Here is a 19,304-nt window from a genome sequence, read left to right as displayed (position 1 = left end):
TATTATGATGTGTTGACTATATAACCATAACCTAATCAACCACTCGCTATTGATTAGCAAACAACACAAATCTAATCATCATTGGGATTCACAGGAAAAAAATTCAATGTACTATCATATTGCTAATAAGGTGCAATTCTAGTACTAGTTGGTGTGCAGTAGTTGTTGTGGTTGAGAGGTTTTCCTCCAAGCAATTAACCGAAGAACAAGTCATGGAACAGTACTGATGTTTGCATAGTGGAGTCGTACCAAACGAGCCATTCACTCTCTCGTTCATCTCCTTCAGTCCTCATCAAACTTCTCTTCTTCATTTAGTTTTCCTTTCGAGAATTGCTCTAATCCAACAAAAAGTATCTAAAAGTACCGATATCTCAAGGTACTAAATTATTTTTTATCATTAGATCTAACTGAGTAGGATATGTATCGTTAGGTCCAACGATCGGAAATAATTTGGTACCACGAGATATCGGTACTTCGAGATACTTTTTTCTGTTGAACTGAATCAAATCTCTTTCCTTTTTCTTCTGAATAATTTTTTTTGTTTAGGCAGTGAAGCACCTCACCAACCAACGCAGATGCCGGAACGGTCATTGCCTATTTTGGTGTCAAACACAAGGCAAATTCAATTAGAGATGGATCCATCATCCATCCAACACATGGGGGAAATATATATTTCATCCTGGCCGGTTTGCTGATTTGATGGACAAAGAATATGATCCCGGTCAGTGACAGGTTTCTGGGCAGCTCATTGGCGTGCTGGAGATGGAGATTAGGAGTGGATGTCCCCTTTTACAGACCTAGATAGCTATGATAATGAGGTGATCAGCAGCGAGCTCAACTTGCCTGCTTCGTTTTCGTCTTTCCTGTACACTGTAATTAATCTTCCCTATGCAGCTATACTGTGTAACACTTTTGTCCCTTTGAAACTTTAAGAGTGAAAATTATTGGAATTCTTGTGTTCTAATTAGGCATTCATCATGCCATGTGTCTATGATTTTTTGATAGTGAAAAAGGTATTTTATTGGTCTCTATATATTATGTTAACTGACGCAAATCAAAAGATAAAGCCATAGTATATTCATGTTGAATGAATATTTGTATTTTTTTTATTTTGACCGGTAGCTATGAATTCTGACCATATAAGAAGTTATCAATAAGATCCATGCAAGTATGCAACAAAAACACAAAGCTTAATCGGTTCTTATATTAATGTTTATCATTGGATTAGCTCTGACCACGCAAGGAACATCTTTTTTCCTTTCAGAAAAAAAAAACGAAACACTAATATAGCTTCTTTCAGGTCAGACCAGCGGTAAGCCCTAATCCTCTGATCACCACCACTGTATTTTACAATATCTTCCATCTTGATTCTCGGATCTGACATTCTCATTGTGAGATTGTCACAACATGCATACATCTGATAAGAATCGTCATCGTCATCTTCTTGGCATTTGCAGAACCTGCACCACTGAGATTTGGAACCTAACCAGAAATCTGCTTGTCGAAATGATCTGTCAGGTCAAGAACTTGGCCTGAATCTCTGAAGAAACACCTCGCCTACTTACCTACCTACCTACCAACCTACCCGTGAAACATTCAAGAGCCCCGTGCTGTTGGCGAGCCCATGCAAATGGTCCTGAAATTAGCTAAAAACCCACACATGTTACTGATTCGTTAATGGAGGTGATGTGAATATGTGATGAGGAGGCCGTGTGTGCAATCTGCAGAATCAAAGTCTCATCTTTCTCCGGGAGTTGTTAGGGTTCTGGCATTTTCTTGGCTGATGGAGAGTCCATTGAGGTGACAGGGGTAAACCCTCTTAAGTTCATTGCTGCCTAACATTTGCTGACCCCGGATAGGACGGAGTTCTTGGCGTCCAAAATTTCGCCACAAGGTTGGAGAAATCAAACTTTTGAGTTATATTGATCAGATATTTGTGTCCTTTACTACATAGTACAGAACAAGGATCAGAACTTTATCCTGTTGCAGTTAAAATTTCCCTAAAGTATACTACTAGTAGAGAGAGAGAGAATAGAATTGATCAAGATTTGTGTCTGATATGGCTTCTTCCAAATCTCTCATAGATTCATAGATTCAGCCTCTTTGAATTACAGGAATGAAAAAACGAAGAAATAGAAAAAACATAAAATTATAACATGAATGTAAGTGTAAAACTGATGATTACAAAACATACAAAAAAACATAGGAGTAACCGTTTGATTGGACCACATGAAAAACACAGGAATTTGAAGAGAGATAAAGACTCATAGGATTTTTTTCATGAGGTTCTATCTCTATTTAAATTTCCTCCAAAATTTATATAGGAAGAGACATTCCATAGGAATTTTATAGGATTTCATATGATTCATTCCTTTAATTCAAATGGCCTTATAGAAAAAATTCCTAAAAAGTAAAATCTTCTAAAATTCCTATGAATTTCCTTTGAATCAAAGGGGCCTCATAGAACAAGAAAAAAAAGGGCAATGAATTTGAGTGCCTTTGAATTTGTTAACTCTTCTGGGGATCCATACTGTTCTGAACACTGTGATTGCAAAGTACTAGTCAAGTTTAATTAAGGGGGTGTTTAGATGGCAAAATTTTTTTGGGGAGGAGGTCACATTGAACGTTTGACCGGATGTCGAAAGAAGTTTTCGGACACGAATGAAAAAATGAATTTCACAGCTCGGCTGGAAACCGCGGGACGAATTATTTGAGCCTAATTAAGTCGTCAGTAGCACATGTTGGTTATTATAGCATATATGACTAATTATGGATTAATTAGGTTCAAAAGATTTGTCTCAAGATTTCTTCCACAACTGTGTAATTAGTTTTTTTATTCATCTATGTTTAATGCTCCATTTAAATGTTCAAAAATTCGATGTGATGTTTTTGAAAAAATTTTGTGGGAACTAGACAAGGCCTAACATTTCCCTGCGGACCGTGGTGAACCGAGAGAACCTTCTGAAGTGAAATGTAAGAAAGTAGTTTGGTGTACTTAATCCATAAACAACATGGACAGTTCAACACTTGCAGCGCAAAATGCTATCTCACTTCGGCGGCTGCAGATTCAGAGCACGTCTCCCTCTGCAAAAAAAAAAAACAAAAACAAAAACAAAAAAACAAAAAAACAAAAAACAAATGGTTATTGGCATTTGGCAGCACAAGTGCAACCGACGTGTATGCGTCTTTCGCTCCCATCTGCACATTCCATTTCATCACACAGTTCTTTTATTAAGGCTAAGAAGAATTCCTGAGCATAATCCTGATGCCATGATTAATTAGGGTGCATGTGCATGGTCATCGTCTCGAGCTGGCTAATGGATCAGTCTTCTGAATTCTCATGATCCATGAAAAATAAAATAAAAATGCATAGCAACGGTAGTAGTTGTTTAGTGCCGATTTTGACTTCATTTTAGTATCCAAAAAAAATAGGCACTAAAGCATGCCTCAATTGTCTTACTGCTCCAGAATAAGCCGAGATCGTTATCTGCAATTCTTGCAAACATCATCAAATAAAATAAAGACGCGAGCATCAAAAGAACAGTTGGGTTGCAGTTCAGTCAAACCGTGAAAAATTCAGTCTGAATAAACTCTGACGGGGCCTAATCTTTTTTCGCAGTGCTTGACTCGTGCGTCCTGAAACACAACAACTCCCCTGCTTTCTCCATCACAAATGACTTCGGTAACCATGCCTCTCTTGTTCAGTAATGAGGAAGAGATCATCTGCTGAGCAATGCAACTCCTGATGCATCGTTGTCCCGTCCTACAGATCATCGCATTCGTTGTCAGGGAGTGACCTGTCATCTGCTCTACTACGTTTTTGTGTTGTGCTTAGCTTTGTTGACTGGGGAGTATAAAAGCAGCAGAGGAATCATCTCACCTACCAACGTGTTTTATTCCTCCTAATCATTCTCCATTAAGGATAACTTGTCAGCTTTAGCATTTGACGTGGACATACATCTCAAGTTCTACACGCTGCAGGATTATTTTCTTTTAAGTTTTACTTCCATCCTTCCTTTTGTACCTCGGGGTACTAAATCATTTCTTACTATTGGATCTAGCTAATTAGGATGTGTACTGTTGGATTCGACGATCAGATGTGAGTAAAACTCTTTTCTTTTATGTAGCGTGGTTTGCTGGAGCGGCTTGCTTCTTGTGACATTCTTTTGTGTAAATTATAATTGAGTAGGAATCGACAAGACTATTAGCAATAGCTTAACAGTGTGAGTATGCTTAAAAATTTGGACTTGTTCTGAAATTTAGGGACCTAGGAGGCTAATTTAACTACTAACTACCCCTGGCTCCTGTCGCTTCACACTGTAACAAATACTATATTGCAATAGCCATACTATCAGATATTAATCAAACAATCCCTATACTTTCAAATATGCAAAATGAGCTTAGCTTCGATTATTTTATGTTTCCTTTGGTGAAACATGTTCTAGACTTGACACGGGTGCTTGTATTCACGACTAATCATAATAATTATTTTAATGGTTTAGAAGCGTGGCGTCGGTGGTGACTCTATTAATCTCAAGGTACGCCTGTCTAATATTTCGAATGTGATCATAGAGCTATGGTGTGCGTGTATACAAAATGTCTTTATTTATACCGTATTTCTTAAAATTTATAGATTTTTTTTGTGAGGATGAAAACTAAATCCAATAGGGTTTGGCGAGGATGAAACCTAATCAAATTACAGATTGGAGAACCAACGATATAGCAACCATAGGAAAACCAAAACTTACAAAGAATCGTTCAACTGCAGGACAACGCAAAGGTCAAGCCTAATCGCTGCTTCTGGATAAAAGGATAGGGAAAAAAAAGAGAGAAAGGAGTATAGCAAAGTCTAGTTGGCTTGGGCCTTATTGGGCCTAATCTGGCCACAGAAGTGGCCTTGTTGATTACATAGCCCAGAAGAACTCCTTGGCACTGCTAGCGCTTCGCTGATTGGGCCAAATTGCGACCACGGGCCAATTATTCCACCCGTTTTCTGAATTTATTGAATTTTGAATTTTAATTATTAAATAATTTACAATCTTAATTTTGTATTTCAAAAAGTCACAAAACTAACCTCCTGACGCCCTCTAAAAGTTAAAAATTAAACTTTGACATGGTTAGTTTTGTGATTTTTTGAAATACAAAATTAAATTTGTAAATTATTTAATAAATAAAATTCAAAATTCAAAAAAAATCCGCGTTTTCTGACCGCGAGAGGGGGCGTGTCTTTAGGTGGGCCCACTCGACCTGTATCATGTTGTACGGTATGGCCACGTGGGCAACTGATTCTCAGAGCCCCATATCACGTGTCACCTTGTACAGTTGTACCCCCCCTCGAATATTTATTTTTTTCTCACGTGATAAATTAATGATTAATTAAAATTAAGGAAAGGTGGAAGGCATAATTGCGTGATGCACCTCACGTTTACACCGAATAGCATCATTTCAGCTGGGAAGAAATGCTTTCGTTTGCGTCATGCTCTTTCGCTTTGTTTTTATTTTTTATGCGCCCTCCTTTTTGAAATTATGAAACCACTTATGTCTTAGCTAGTTCTATATTTTTGTTTAACCAGATAGTAAGATTAATCTCGTAGTTTCGTAAGAGAGTTAAGTACGTGATAAATGAGAGGACGGGTGGAATGTCGTAAACCACGTGAGCAAGCTTTATAATAGCTAACTGAATTGTCTATAGAATCGTGCAATGATTAGCATTAGAAGTGACCACCTAAGACATCCTCCAAACATGTTTTTCATACCTAACCTTCCATTGGTTACCTTCAATTCATCTCTGCAATTCGTTGTGAGTTTGCCTATTTCTATCTGTTTTTATAACCAGAAGGTGATACATGAGACTTACATGAACATACATCACATGTTTTTTACTTCTACATTCACATGACGAGTTTGAACAAATGTTTTGAAAACTGATTGTACCATATATATACATATACAGATATCGTAGGAAAATTGTTTCATCAAGCCACAATTGTTACTCGTGAACAACTAGGGGTGGTAATAGGCCTCATCATTTTGCCTATAAAATTTAAGTATTGGGTTCAAAACGAGTTAAAAATAAAATTGTATAGAGTTTTGAGCTAAATTTTTTTAAGAATTAAATAGGGTTGTGAAAAAACCCATGTACCTTGGCCCATTCCCACCCCTATGAACACCACGATCCTTTTTTAGCTACTAATAACCCACTTTTAGTTTAATCGTCCTCATGTTGCACTTTATGATGGTTTAAAGTGACATTTTTAGTTTAATCGTCCTCAGGTTGCACTTGATGATGGTTTAAAGTGACATAGTTATTTTACGATAATGTTTAATGTAATGTACATATTTATCACATATTTTGTATGTTTAATTTATCTAATATATGCCAAAACTTATCATTGTTTAGTGTACCAAGCCGTCGAACTATGAAAATTCAACCATATTCGATATATATGTACAAGTATGCATTTAAATATTTAAAGAAGAACAAAATATTATAGAGTATGTACATATACCTTAAACACCAAATCTCCCACAAATTATAATTAATTATCCTCAATCGTTTGAATTCTCTCGACCCACCCAATTAGCTATGGATGAAAGTGAACATGGGCGGATTTGGCAGGAGGTGTTGAGCCCCCACTACTGACGCCACCCTATGGAGACCCCCCTGACCCCTAAGAAATTTCTTCCATGATTTCATGGGATGTGGGGGCCACAATGTCTTCAGTTCATTTGTTTTGGCTAGAAGGACGGCTAAAGGTTGAAGACGATGTAATTTGGGTCGGCTCCAAAAAGGGCTTCATCAGACCAATAGCTAATTGGTTTATTTAGCCCAAACCATTTAGAACACAACCCTCAATATCTAGGCGTTCGTTCTCCATCCATTCGCATCTGTACCGTCCATTTACTCATTCTCAATCTTCCTTGTCTAGTTCTCCCCCAATACCCTAATCCCCCAATGGCACAATCGGCTCCCGGGCGGTGCAGCCGCGATACCCTAAAACATGAGGCACCCAGATGGAAGAATAAAAAAAAAAACAACCTCAGGGCACGAGAATCTCCAAGGGAACCGTCCATTTTGGCCACGTCAAACCCGCTATAAATTTCGCCCTGGAGCCACGACACGAGGAGGCGCTCCTCCCTTCCCTTCCCTCCCTCCCCTCCGCCATCTTCGGCTTCTCTTCCTGCGTGCCTCCTCCAATTTCTTCCTCGCGGTTGTTGCTGCTGCTCGTGGGGGGCTCTTCCCGCCCGGCGCCGGCGCCGGCGCCTCTCCTCCGGCGAAGCCCCGCCCTGTGTTGTGTCGGTCGGCTTTACTGCTGTAATCCGGCAGACGGACTTGTGGTAGGCGGTGAGAGGCATCCCGAAATCGTACGTCGTGCTGTGGTGGATGGGTGAGGATGGGTGGGGGGGGGGGGGTGTGGAGGGGAGGGGAGGAGCGTGGGTTTGCGACTGGTCTCTTCGGCGGGGGTTCGATGGGTTTTGTGCTTTTTGTTCACCCGCCGGGTGGGTGGTACGGAGTACGGAGTTGTCAGGTTGGGTGGGGGTGGGTTGCTGTTGGGTTAGGGTTTGGAGTCGCCACCATTTGGGGGGACTGAAGGTTCTGTATAGTGGTGCTGAATGGGGGTGGGGGTGGTTTGCGGTGAACATTGGGCTCAGTGATTTGAAGGTGTGGATCGGGTGGTGAACTGGTTACTTCCCTAGGTGTTCTTAATTCCTGGATTTGATGTGGATTGGAGCAGAGCAATGACTACTTCAAGCTGTGTATTCATGTGCCTTGAAAATGGTTCCCCACTCTAAAACTTTTGCATGTCGACCGAATGATGGAAATGAGTAGTGTGTTACTGTGTTGCAGTGTTGGTGCATTTGGGCAGTTGTTAGGTTTTAGGTCAAAATTTTAAAATATTTAGTTTGAAAACACTAGGATAACATGTATAGATGAGTCATAAAGAGTACTTTAATAAAATTAAACATTTATTTGTTTTTATATATTTTAATAGAAAATCACAGTTAAATATAGATTTAGAAGGCTGTGTTGTTGTCCGGAATGACGCGAATTATCAAACTAGAGGGAGTATGATCTAGGGAGTTGAGCTTAGGATATGATTACATAATGCTTGATGAAAGGACCGAGAAGTGCTTTCCCCACAAAAAAAAGAAACATAAAGCACTAATTATTGACTTATTTTTACTCTGTTAGTGTAAATAAGAAACATAAAACACTTATTATTGACTTATTGTTAGTGTAAACAAGAAACATAAAGCACTTATTATTGACTTATTGTTGGTGCAACTGCTTATAATAACTCTTTTGACTTTTTAAATATTTGTTTTTAAATGTGACAAAGTAAAACTCAATTTAACACTAGTACGAGTTTTGTGCTTTATCTGTGTGATCTGCTTGTTGGTGGTTTAGAGCTTCCCATGAAGGAGCAAATAGCTTAAACATTTGGATATGTCTTTTGTTGAATTACAGGAATGCAATGCCTCTCCTCAAGAGAAGACCTTTCCTCTTACTGGACCCACCAAAGGACTTGAATCCATACGAGAAGGTGTTCCAAGTTCGGTTTACCAAGGAGATATTCCGAGATTACCAGTATCCTCTTTTATGTCTTAATAGCTGGTTATTGAGTTGTCCTTGATATGAAGAATAATTTCCAATCTAATCTGCTATTGTTCAATAGCTTTTACAGACGTATTAGATTATGTTGAAGTAATATAGTTATGACCTTAACTATTGATTAGTAAATACCTGAATAGGGTAAACCTTTACCGTGAAAGAGTCTGGACATGTAAGGTGTCTGGAAAATCTAATCTGACATATGAGGAAGCACTGGTATCAGAGCATCACGCTGCAGAGAAGGCCCAAAAGTTGCCAAGAGAGTTAATAGAACCTGTTCTACATATGATTCAATACAGTAGGACAACCAAGCTTTTCCTGAACTTGCTACATTTCTTCAGTGTTATTATGATTGTGCATGTCCAGAAAATGCAATGTTTTTTTCTGTTTCTTTATGATGCACACTGCTGGCATGTGGCCGAATTTATTAGTATTGTGTTGTGCATCTTTCTCTTTTTTTTCTTGTGCTATACCAAGTTTGACTGAGCTGATACTATTTGGAAGATATATTATCCATATATTTTTACACCATTTCATGTTTTATTTTCCCCGTGGATGCAGTTTTTATGCAGGCTTTCTGCTTCAGTGACTAATCTCAAATTTTGATTATTTACCTGCATTGTGTTTAGATAATTTTGATGACATGTCATCCTACAATAATGTGCCCATGTGGAGGTGTACACCCAGTCCTCCACTAGTCCACTGCAAAAGGAACAATTTATACCATTTAGCTTATTGAACAATTTATACCACTGCAATTGGTGATATCTTGTTTGTGCTGGTATAAATTGCTGATGTGCATCAGTAGCATTCCCATATAGTTTTTTGAATTCTCTTCTGTGAAAGCAAGTTAACTGTTCCCTTTATAATATGTTGGATTGCTTGATGATTTTAATAGAGTGGGATTCTGCTGCATTTGCTTCAGGCACTCTTAGCTTGACTGACCTTGTCAACAAAATATATGGTACTCTCCAAGAAGAATTTTTTGAAAGATTAGAACTAAATGGCAGAAAAGATGGTTCTGTGTCTGCTTGCAAGATCTTAAAGGTTATTATTGGCTCTGGTAACACCAAGACATATGAGGTGGGTTGGATTGGTCAGGACAATGCAGTGACTAGCACTTCAGTTGTTCAAGCTGATGATCTATTAATTCGCAAGAAGGCACGTGCCGGTCGTAGCATGCTGAAAATATTTATCAGGGAGTCGACATCACAGAATTCCCCATGGATTATTCATGCAAATCTTGCAAAGAAATATGGAATAACCACTGAGCCCCCAAAAGACTTGCTGGTAACCATCTTCCTTCATTTCCTTTACCGCCTTCCATATTGTCTTAACCCTAAAGAAACAATGGCCCGCAGAATGGCCAAGGGTTGCCAAAACTGAGAGGACTCGAGAATGGAACCACAACTGATGGCAGAAAAAAATTGAAGAAAGGTGACTTAGCCATGCCATCCTCTCAGTTCATTTGATGTTCCATACAACTACATTTTTGCCAAGCCTCTTATTGTTCACTTTTTGCATGATTCTGCAGGTGAGCCAATTGATGATCTTCTATTAAAGCCTACAGCAGATGATCCCAACCTGTCAAAAAAACATCCACTCTCTACAGATTTCAGAGTGCCTGTAGATTATGTCGGAGATCTACTTATGGTTTGGGACTTCTGCATGTCTTATGGGAGGATTTTATGCTTGTCTCCATTTTCTCTCTCAGACATGGAGAATGCAATCTGTCATAAAGAAAGCAACCTTGCTCTTCTTGTGGAAATACATGCTGCACTCTTCAATTTGCTCATCAAAGACAGAGGCGGGTATTTTACGTTTCTCCAGAACAAGAGAAGGAAATCAAAGGTGGTCTTGTCTTATTCATCATTTAAGTATGAACATTTTTGTCCTTTTATGTAACCTGCACCATACATAGGTAACATTGGTCACCTGGGCTGAGTATCTCTGTGATTTCATGGAGATGGTAAGTAAAGAAGAATTCTCCAGTAGTTTATCAACTGTAAGAAGGGGTCATTATGGACTTCTTCACACTGCTGTGAAGCTTAAAATTCTGCGGGAACTGGTAGATGAAGCCATAACAACTTCTGCTGTAAGACGGAATATAGATGAAAAGATTGATCACCAACAAGCAATTGCGGCATCAAAAAGAGAGCTTGCTAGAAATATCAAGGAAGGGGAGAAGCTGACAATGGAAGGGGTGGCAGAAAAAGAAACGAGTCAGACAGATGCTGCACAAAATGTTAATGGGAGTGTAAATGGTCAGGTTGTGGAAAAAGAAGGAAAGGAGAAGAAAAACAAATATGCCAACAACAAGATGGGGGAGGCGAGAATGCATCTTGTGAGAACTTATACTCTTAATATGAACTTGCTTATGCACTTGTTCATTCTTACGCATGTACATCACATGTCTCTGCTGAAGCTATCCATGACACAGGTGAAAGTATTGTATGCTTATCTTTGCTTATTTCTGTGTAGGGGAGACACCTTGGGACAGAATTGGATAAACAATCCATACAGACAGATTCCCTTGGAAAAGACAGATTATACAACAGATATTGGTTCTTTAGGCATGACGGACGACTTTTTGTTGAAAGTGCAGATTCCAAAGAGTGGGGTTACTACAGCACTAAGGAAGAGGTGAACACTTTGCAAACATTGGAAGTCTCTGTGTTGTGTTTTCTGGCTATAACAATTCTATTTCAATTTGTAATTCACAGCTTGATGCGCTTATTGGATCGTTAAATGTTAAAGGAATAAGGGAGAGAGCACTCAAACGACAGCTTGATAAGTTCTACAATACGATAAGGTATTCAATTTTTACTCAAAAGAAAAATATAAGATAATTCTCTCAAGACTGCTGTAAGTGCTTACATTTACACATTTGGTGGCTGCGTCTGTTAAATTTTTGAAAGTGATAGATTTGCTGGAAAGAAGTCCTAATCATCAGTCATCACATGTCATTATTTTGGAAGTCTTTCTACATCTAGGTTTCATTAAAATGCTATTTTGTGTTATTTACTGCCCAGAATGGTTTTTGTTGGTGGAATGCGCAGTGCAGGGACTAATTAACAGATGATAGCCTCACGGAAAGATGTGCTATTACTTGCTAATGTGATCAATCTCCTAAAAACTTGTCTCGAAATATTGAATTTGAAATTTTGAAGGGGAAAAACTGGTTAATGTTAGCAAAACTGATCGTGGAGTGATAGGTTCTTGAGACCTGTTTGGTATACAATTGGATATGTTTGCACATCTTGTGTCTTTAATTGTATACAAGTATAATAATGTGCTTACTGCTTTTTTTCTTAACTAGCTGAATGCTTGTCCTTTGCAAAGAATAAAAACATATTATGTTATTCCTAGAATAAATAGAAATACATTTTTTATGTAATATGTGACTATCTTTTTTATATAGGAAATATCCATATAAATTTGATTTTATGTGAATATCTATCTAAATTTGATTGATTTTTAATATTACGAGGTTAAGGGGGTAAATTGTAAAAATGCAATGGGCGTAGGTGGTGGTTCTGCCACCACCACTAAAGGCTTTTATAGTAGTAAAGATAAAGATGATTTCTAGATATACGTTTAGCAAACACGAGGGAAAACCTTAAACATGGACTCCATAAGCTTTTGGTTTTACCTTTGAGCGTGAGCGTGAACCCATGCCACCATATGGCCCCATTCGGGCCAACCCTTTGCTTTATGGTGAAAGCTCTGCGCTTTTGTCAAGCAACTAATTCCTTCTATTTATTTGTTGATACAGCAATGCTCTAGAAAAAAGAACTAAAGACGTCACCCAGAAAATGTTGCTTGAAGAGGTTACACTGCGGCGATCCTCGCGTGTACAGGCCCAACCAAAGGATAACCCTTCAATGTCATTCCTCAAGTATGTCAACAAATGGAAAGAAAACTGAGCCATTTTGTATTAGATTAGGCCTTTTCTTTTGCACATCCTTTTGGAACCCCGCGTAGGGGTCCATTTTGTCTCTGTATAGACCAGATGAGAAATCTGTCATTTTAGACAGTCGGCGGGCTTCGGTGAGGAAGCAACGGATTCGAGCGGACTGCACAGTTAGCTTTAACTATAGAATCTCTTTTGTCTAGTGTCCAGTCAAGAGTTTTCAGGTCCATCCGTTGTATGGATATGGAATATGGTTTACACCTCGCACAGTTCCATGAATCCATCAAATATTTCCCGTTGTTTGCATGCGTCACCGTGAAATAATCTCTAATTTTTTGCTGTCTGTGATGTTTTTCTCGCAAAATTCATGTTTAAGATCCACACGAACAGGTATCTCCTTAATCCTAATGTAGTTATATTTATGCAAGTGTGAACTTTTTTTTAATTTCGGGTGCATATATACCAACCATATTTTCAACCACCACACTGTAGACAACCGAAATATTTACATCACAATATTCAAATATTCACATTATTTCCAGTTCTAAAAGCAAACACGACACCCAAGGTGCAGTTGAGCACCTACCAACACCCTCCTGACTAAATTCTGGCGAGAGGGACACCATATTTGCCCTGCACCCAGAATTAAATTATCTTCACGCCCTGAAAATTAGCCTACTGATCATCATCATCAGCACCTATAATTTGCTGCTGTACAATGCCCCAATATTTTTCCTACCTCACCCCGGTAGGACAAGAATTTACAATCCACCGTGTGTATGCACAAAATGACCCAACGTCCCAAGATCTCATCTTTTTTTTTTCTTGAACACTATTCACATTCAGGCAAGCGCGTTGTACCACGGACCATGTACCTTCTCCGACACCGTCGCCACCTTGATCAGCGCCTCGCCGGCTTCCACCACCCTGCCGGCGAGCCTCGCCGCGCCGACGCGCCGCAGCGGCGCTTCAGCCAGCTTCCGGCCCCTGGCGCCGCCGCCGCCGAGGACGACGGCACGGAAGGCGCAGTACACCGCCTGGGAGACCTTGCCGAAGACGGTGTCGCCGGCCTGGAGGCTCTTCAGGAGCATCTTGGTTGCCAGCTCCTTCGTGGCCTGAATCTGCTGTTCGTCCGGCAACGAGCCGGCCGATGCCAGTGAGCTCGCCATCGCCTCGGCGATTTCGCTGGTGCCGGCCTCAGGGTTGTGGTCGAGCAGCTTCACGAGAGCGTCGAACAGTTCTGAGATGGTGTTCTCTAGTTCTGGAGGAGTGATCTTCGAGTTCTTGCTCATCAGAGCCTGACGCAGGACAAGCATGCTGGAGAGAGAGACATGGTGGATCGATTCAGTTATCACGTACCAAGGAAATCGGTTGCTCTGATAGACAGAGTGCAAAGATTTGCAAGGATGGATAGAATGTTTACCTCGTCGCGATCACAATCACTTTCTGAAACTGCTCTTGCACGGCCCTCAGTCTGACCAGATTGAGCTGGAGGCTCTCCGGAGTCGACTGCATCTGTAGGCCCTCCATGCCGCTAACGAGCTGTAGCAACCCAACTCTTATCATCTTGTCGAACTTCTCCCCCTTGCATTCTGGTAGATCAGAACTGCTTGCTGCAGACAAAGATGTTTGTGTCCCTGGAGCACCGTGACCAGCCCGGAGTACCGTAACAAGGCGTTGAGCCTGACAAGAATGGTATAAATTTCTGTAAGCCTGAGAAAAAACTAAAAGTGCTGCTATGCTCTATTATAATTGTAAAATGGCTTTTATGCTTGTTGAAACTTACATTATCTCCAGCTGGCAAAACTTCAAGAGCATCCAAATGTTCACTCCACTCTTGTTCCATAATGTTCTTCGTTGCCGAAATCCACTGCTTAGTTATAGGAAGAGATGCTGATGTATCAAGAGGAGGTCCATAGCGATCGGCGAAAGCCTTCTGCAGGTACTCCACTCCAGCAGATCCTTTTATAATCGGTTGCATGAGCTGGATGCGTGCCTTGCTAACTTCAGTTTGCAGTTGCTGTTAATCCCAGAAAATGTCAGGATTACAATATACAAGAACAAAATAAGTGCAATCTATGTCAGGATCAATTCAAGCTTTTAACAAGGAACAAACCTTTATTTCTTCTAGAGTGAAACGCAGGCCCCTGATGACGGCAATGACAAAGGAGTTCGTGCCATTATCAGTACCTTCAGAACTTGCAGCTAACTCGTTTAATAGCTTCTCATGACTTTTCTTCATGTCATCCTCCTTTGCAGGAGCAGAAAGCTTCCGGACCATATCCAATGAGTAGTGCAAAATCTGCCCCAGATATCGCATGTCCAGAGAGCCTGCCTCGAGCACCTTTCATTGAAAAGAACAACGTTAACTCGAATTATATTGGACTTTAAAAAAAGGCAAGTTAGTACAGTAACAGTTTTGTTTTGTCAAGATCGCCAAGTCCTTACCTGAGACAGAATTTCGATGTCAATGTTCTCAAGAATTTCCTCCTTCAAGCCCTTGGAAGCCAACTCGTGTAATGAATCCCTGACTTCTCTTACGAGGTTGATTAGATGTGTATAGTCAGGTTTGTCCCCTCTCATTGAATCTGTAACCACATCCCAAAAGGCTTTCTCCATCGTTGCTTTCACTTTGGCCTGGAAATCCTTCTCTGCGGCACTGATATGATCAGAGTTGCCAGCAAAGGAACCATCCTCATGAAGCATCTCATTGACCATTTGCTCATTGTCTGTTGGCAGTTTCATTGGGGATGTACTGCTTGATGAAGAAGCTACAGGCGAAGTTTCAGCAGTGAAATTTGATCCTTCCAAAGTAGGCTTGGAAGCAGGCGGGACATGCCCAGATGAATTAATGCTCAAAGGTGTAGATATGTTTGCAACAGGCGTTGCCAATGGATTTCCGTTCTCCTTCGCTTCGAAGAACTTTGACCTTGTATCCAAAAGAGCAGAATTCATCCTCTCAATTCCTGCATCACCACTCAGGTGCTGAACCTTCTCTCTTAAGAGCTTTTGGTCATCAGTAACCTGTTTCTGAATGGCCTTCATATCATGAGAAAGGTTATGTGACTGCCCATTTGAAGTTAACTTGCATGTTTGCATCATTGATAGTTCAAGCTTGCATGCAGCCCTAACAAGATCCTCCTCCAATGACTTTGCATCCTTTAGTTTCCACACCACAAAGCGGTAAAGATAAGCGCACCATGCTTTATCAAAATTCACCAACTGATTCCTGAATTTTCTCTGACCAGCAGTGTCTGAAGATGATTCAGCGGTATAAGTATTGGTTGACTGCCTTGAGCCACCTCCATCAAGTACTGTCTTAACCAACGTGTCAAACTCTTTGATAAACTTTTCTGCTGACTCCATAAGTAGCTTCTCCTTCTCACCTTGTCCACTTAACACGGCACTTGGATGAGCCAGTATCATATAAGAACAAAGGACTACCCTCGGTGAGTATCTAGACAATCTACTTGTCCCAGAAGAGTCAGAACTCCTTGCTGGCTTTTTGGAAGCTACCCTAGTCCTGCTAGGAGGTACCTTCCTCTTTGGAGATTCGAGGCGTTTCAGCAGGTGGTCAATGTTCTCAGCTGATGATGAACCTGCTAACTCAGAAAGAAGCAAACGTTTCTCGAAGCGGTCAAGCACTGCCTTGGTGGTCTGAATGTTTGTTGGAGATTGCATTAAAATAACTAATTTGTCAAATGGCATTGATTTGACAGATTTGTCGTTAATCCCCAAGGCATCATAAGCTTGAACCAGTGCATATGTTGTCTTGTTAGACTTCACAAATCTTCTCCAGCATCTGAAGTAACAATCAATGTCTTTTAGTTCCACATGTGCAAATAAAATAATATTCTAAAAATCAACTGTATGAAACAATACCTTGCAAGCTTTGTTGAAAGAAAATCTGCATGCTTGATGTAATCAGCATGGACAGAATTACGGGGACTTCCCCGCTGCTTCAAATACTCAGCTCTCTGTCTCTTCGCCTGTTCCAGCAAGTTTATCCAACATGAGAAATAAAATAGAAGGGCTAGAACAATAACATCAGAGTATAATATGAGAGCACATACCCTCTGAAGCTTGCTTTCCAGCTGTTCTTTCAATTTCCTCCTTTCTGTTTCTCTCTGGCTGCACACAGTCTTGGCAGCTCGTTGGATGTGCAAAATCCTGGCTTGAGCTTTTCTCTTGTCAGCTTCCAATAATGCCATCCGCTTCTTTTCCGCAGCAGCACGCTTCTGTAAGATTGAAGACCTCACTAGCTCTGTGTATTTCCTCTCTGATGTGGCTTTCCGCACAAGGGACCTGGCCGTTCTCTCCTTCAACGCAGCCCGTCGCTGCATATGTATGTGCAAAAGGCGCATGCGGTTCGCCTCTGCCTTCCGAACACGAGACTCTACTCTAGTCTCAAGTTCTTCCCTTTCCTTCTCAATTCGCATTTCCACAACATTCTTCGCTGCTTGTCGGAGTTCATCCAACTTGGCTAGCCTGTTCTGCGCCTTTGCCAAGAGGCTTAACCTGCAAGATTCAGATATTAGTCCCATACTCTCTGACCCTCCTTTTACTTGCATAAGATTAAGCCGTAGATATGATATGCAAGGTCATCTTTGGGCTTTTTAAAAGAAAATGCCAAATTTTATATTTGCAAACGAAAAATAGTTTGTGAATAAAAAAATTATATACGTGCTCTTAGCGATAAAAAAGAAAGGCTGAAAAATAAACTACGATGAAAAAACACAAAAAATCAACTCCAAATTTAAGGTTGAAAATTCAAATTTTAACTTATAAGCATATGTAGAAGCGAAAAGTTGAGGCCCATGATAACTAATATCAGACACTGTTTTCATTACCTTTTCTGCTCAGCTGCCTGAAGCTTTGCTTCGAGGCGCTGACCTTGATCTTCCTCTTGTGAAGACCATGATGGGCTCCGTGGCTTCTTCCTCGCTTTGCAGGACACCCATTCATGGAATTGCTGCAAACAACATATCGAGCATAAGCTATCTCGAAAAATCATACATGATTGAACATAATAGCAACATCACAATAAGTTAACAACATGTCAATCAAACATCCTAGGCCCAAATATGACACGGTAAAAAAAAAAGAAACAGAAGTTTCAACCATATTACTGATCACCAAATCTGTAGTACAAGTGCGATGAAAGTTACTTCTAACTTCTAAGCAAAACCAAGTGGTCGGTGGTAAACAAACTATTCATACTGAACTACCATCAATCTTTTTACCGACGGAACACCATGTGCAGAATTGCTGCTCAAGCCCCCTTTTCCACAATAAATGTTATCTTTCCAATTTGATTAAAAAAAGAAACTATTTTACAGGCAACCTGTCGTAGCTCGATGCAGACAACTAATAGGCTACTAATATCCACTGATTACTCTTTTGTAAACCGCAGGTAGAACCAAAAGACAATTACACGGTATTAATTAAATTAATTAAACTAGTACAGTATAATAATTCAACGAACAGACAAAAACGGGACCTTTCCTATGGGGAAAGTAGGCTTTAATCCAGAGCCGCTAAAATCATGGGGCTGAGAAGCAAAATCAAACGCAAAAGAAAGCAAATTCGAGGAGGCGACACGTGAATCCAACTTCATCTCACGACTACCTACCGCCCAACAGAATCCCCAAAGAATGTTACTTGAACTTCCCACCAGGAATCCTAACCACCAAAAACAAAAAACAAAAAAACCCTCACAGAACTTCATACTGCAGAGAGAAATCCTGCACGTATTCCCAACTTTTGCGTTTTCAGATAGAGTTTCCGAATAAACAAGCCACAAGTGATTAAGAAAAAACCGGTCGAGAACACCACCAGGTCCACCACCACCAATATCAAATTCAGAGAAAGTTTTAGTCCAAAAACCGCAGCAAAAGTTCATCAGAACTACGACTAGTTCGAACTGTTCATCAGCACAGTTTAATCAGTTACAAATTTTCCCACGAAACTCAAATTAATCAAGGCACAAAAAAAGCTTCGGCTTCACGGCTGAAGAAGACACCGCGCGGAGGAGGACGAGACGAAAGCGAGAACAATCGAAGCGACGGTGGGGGAAAGGGACACCTACCTGCCTCCGCAGCTCCGCCTCCTTCAGCTTGGCCTCGATCTCCTCCGCGCTCGCGGGGGCCCCGCCGCCTCGGCTCCCCTCCATCAGCCTCCTCCTGATCCTCAGCGGCATCCTCCCCCTCCCCGCCGCCGCCGCCGACGACGCCGCCGCCCCCTCCTCCACCGGTATCTCCATCGCCACCGCCTGCCGCACCACCATCTCCTCCTCCTCCTCGATCAAACCCACCAACTCGGCGTAATACGGCGGCGAATCCCGCAACAAGCAAACCGCGGCGGGCCTCGCCGCTCGCGCTGCTTTACTCTTCTTCCTCCTCCTCCTCCTCTCTCTCTCTCTCTCTCTCTCTAGACTTCTCTCGTTCTCTCTCTCCTCTTCTCTCCTTTTTCGCTTCGCGAAGTTAGTTTGTTCTGTTACGCTTCGCGCCGCCCGCGAGGAAGCGGATTTATGCGAGGGAAGGGAGGAAGCGGTTCCCGAATCTTGATGCGGATCGGACGGCCGGGGGCGAGCCGGGTCGGGTCGCGAGGGCGTTTCGGTAATTTTGGAGTTAGGGAGGGCGGCGTTAGGCGAGCTGGAATGCTGGATACGGCTCCGGCGGGTTGGAGGGGCCCGGCGCGGGTCGGGTTTCCTGTTGTTTGTGGATCGGGTTTGACGGGGTTGCCCCCCTCCCCCTCAAGCTTTGCTGGGCTGCTTTT

General features: G+C 41.1%; 2 protein-coding genes across 3 annotated transcripts; one reads left to right on the top strand and one right to left on the bottom strand.

Moving 5' to 3' along the window:
* Nucleotides 1-7,097: 7,097 nt before the first annotated feature.
* Nucleotides 7,098-12,881, top strand: LOC102717515 (DDT domain-containing protein DDB_G0282237-like). Of its 2 annotated transcripts, none has more exons than XM_040523539.1 (10): nucleotides 7,098-7,338; nucleotides 8,471-8,590; nucleotides 8,740-8,912; nucleotides 9,540-9,904; nucleotides 9,976-10,051; nucleotides 10,149-10,465; nucleotides 10,536-10,958; nucleotides 11,096-11,257; nucleotides 11,338-11,426; nucleotides 12,390-12,540. In XM_040523539.1, exons 2-10 carry the CDS (start codon nucleotides 8,478-8,480, stop codon nucleotides 12,538-12,540), a joined length of 1,869 nt encoding a protein of 622 aa, XP_040379473.1. In that variant the 5' UTR covers nucleotides 7,098-7,338; nucleotides 8,471-8,477. The 2 variants fall into 2 exon arrangements, with proteins under 2 accessions (XP_040379473.1, XP_040379472.1); XM_040523538.1 differs by having other exon boundaries at nucleotides 7,106-7,345; nucleotides 12,390-12,881.
* A 150-nt stretch (nucleotides 12,882-13,031) lies between these two features.
* LOC102702004 lies at nucleotides 13,032-19,014 on the bottom strand. Its single transcript, XM_015835980.2, has 9 exons — nucleotides 18,616-19,014; nucleotides 17,378-17,499; nucleotides 16,601-17,045; nucleotides 16,410-16,516; nucleotides 14,976-16,329; nucleotides 14,644-14,871; nucleotides 14,314-14,547; nucleotides 13,951-14,210; nucleotides 13,032-13,844 (listed from the first exon to the last, which is right to left on the bottom strand). Exons 1-9 carry the CDS (start codon nucleotides 18,811-18,813, stop codon nucleotides 13,370-13,372), a joined length of 3,423 nt encoding a protein of 1,140 aa, XP_015691466.2. The 5' UTR covers nucleotides 18,814-19,014; the 3' UTR covers nucleotides 13,032-13,369.
* Between the last annotated feature and the right edge of the window lie 290 nt (nucleotides 19,015-19,304).

The sequence above is a fragment of the Oryza brachyantha genome, chromosome 4 (genome assembly GCF_000231095.2).
Source record: "Oryza brachyantha chromosome 4, ObraRS2, whole genome shotgun sequence".
NCBI classification, from domain to species: domain Eukaryota; kingdom Viridiplantae; phylum Streptophyta; class Magnoliopsida; order Poales; family Poaceae; genus Oryza; species Oryza brachyantha.
The sequence above is the reverse complement of the archived record's forward strand: the minus strand, read 5'-3'. Positions and strand labels throughout refer to the sequence as shown.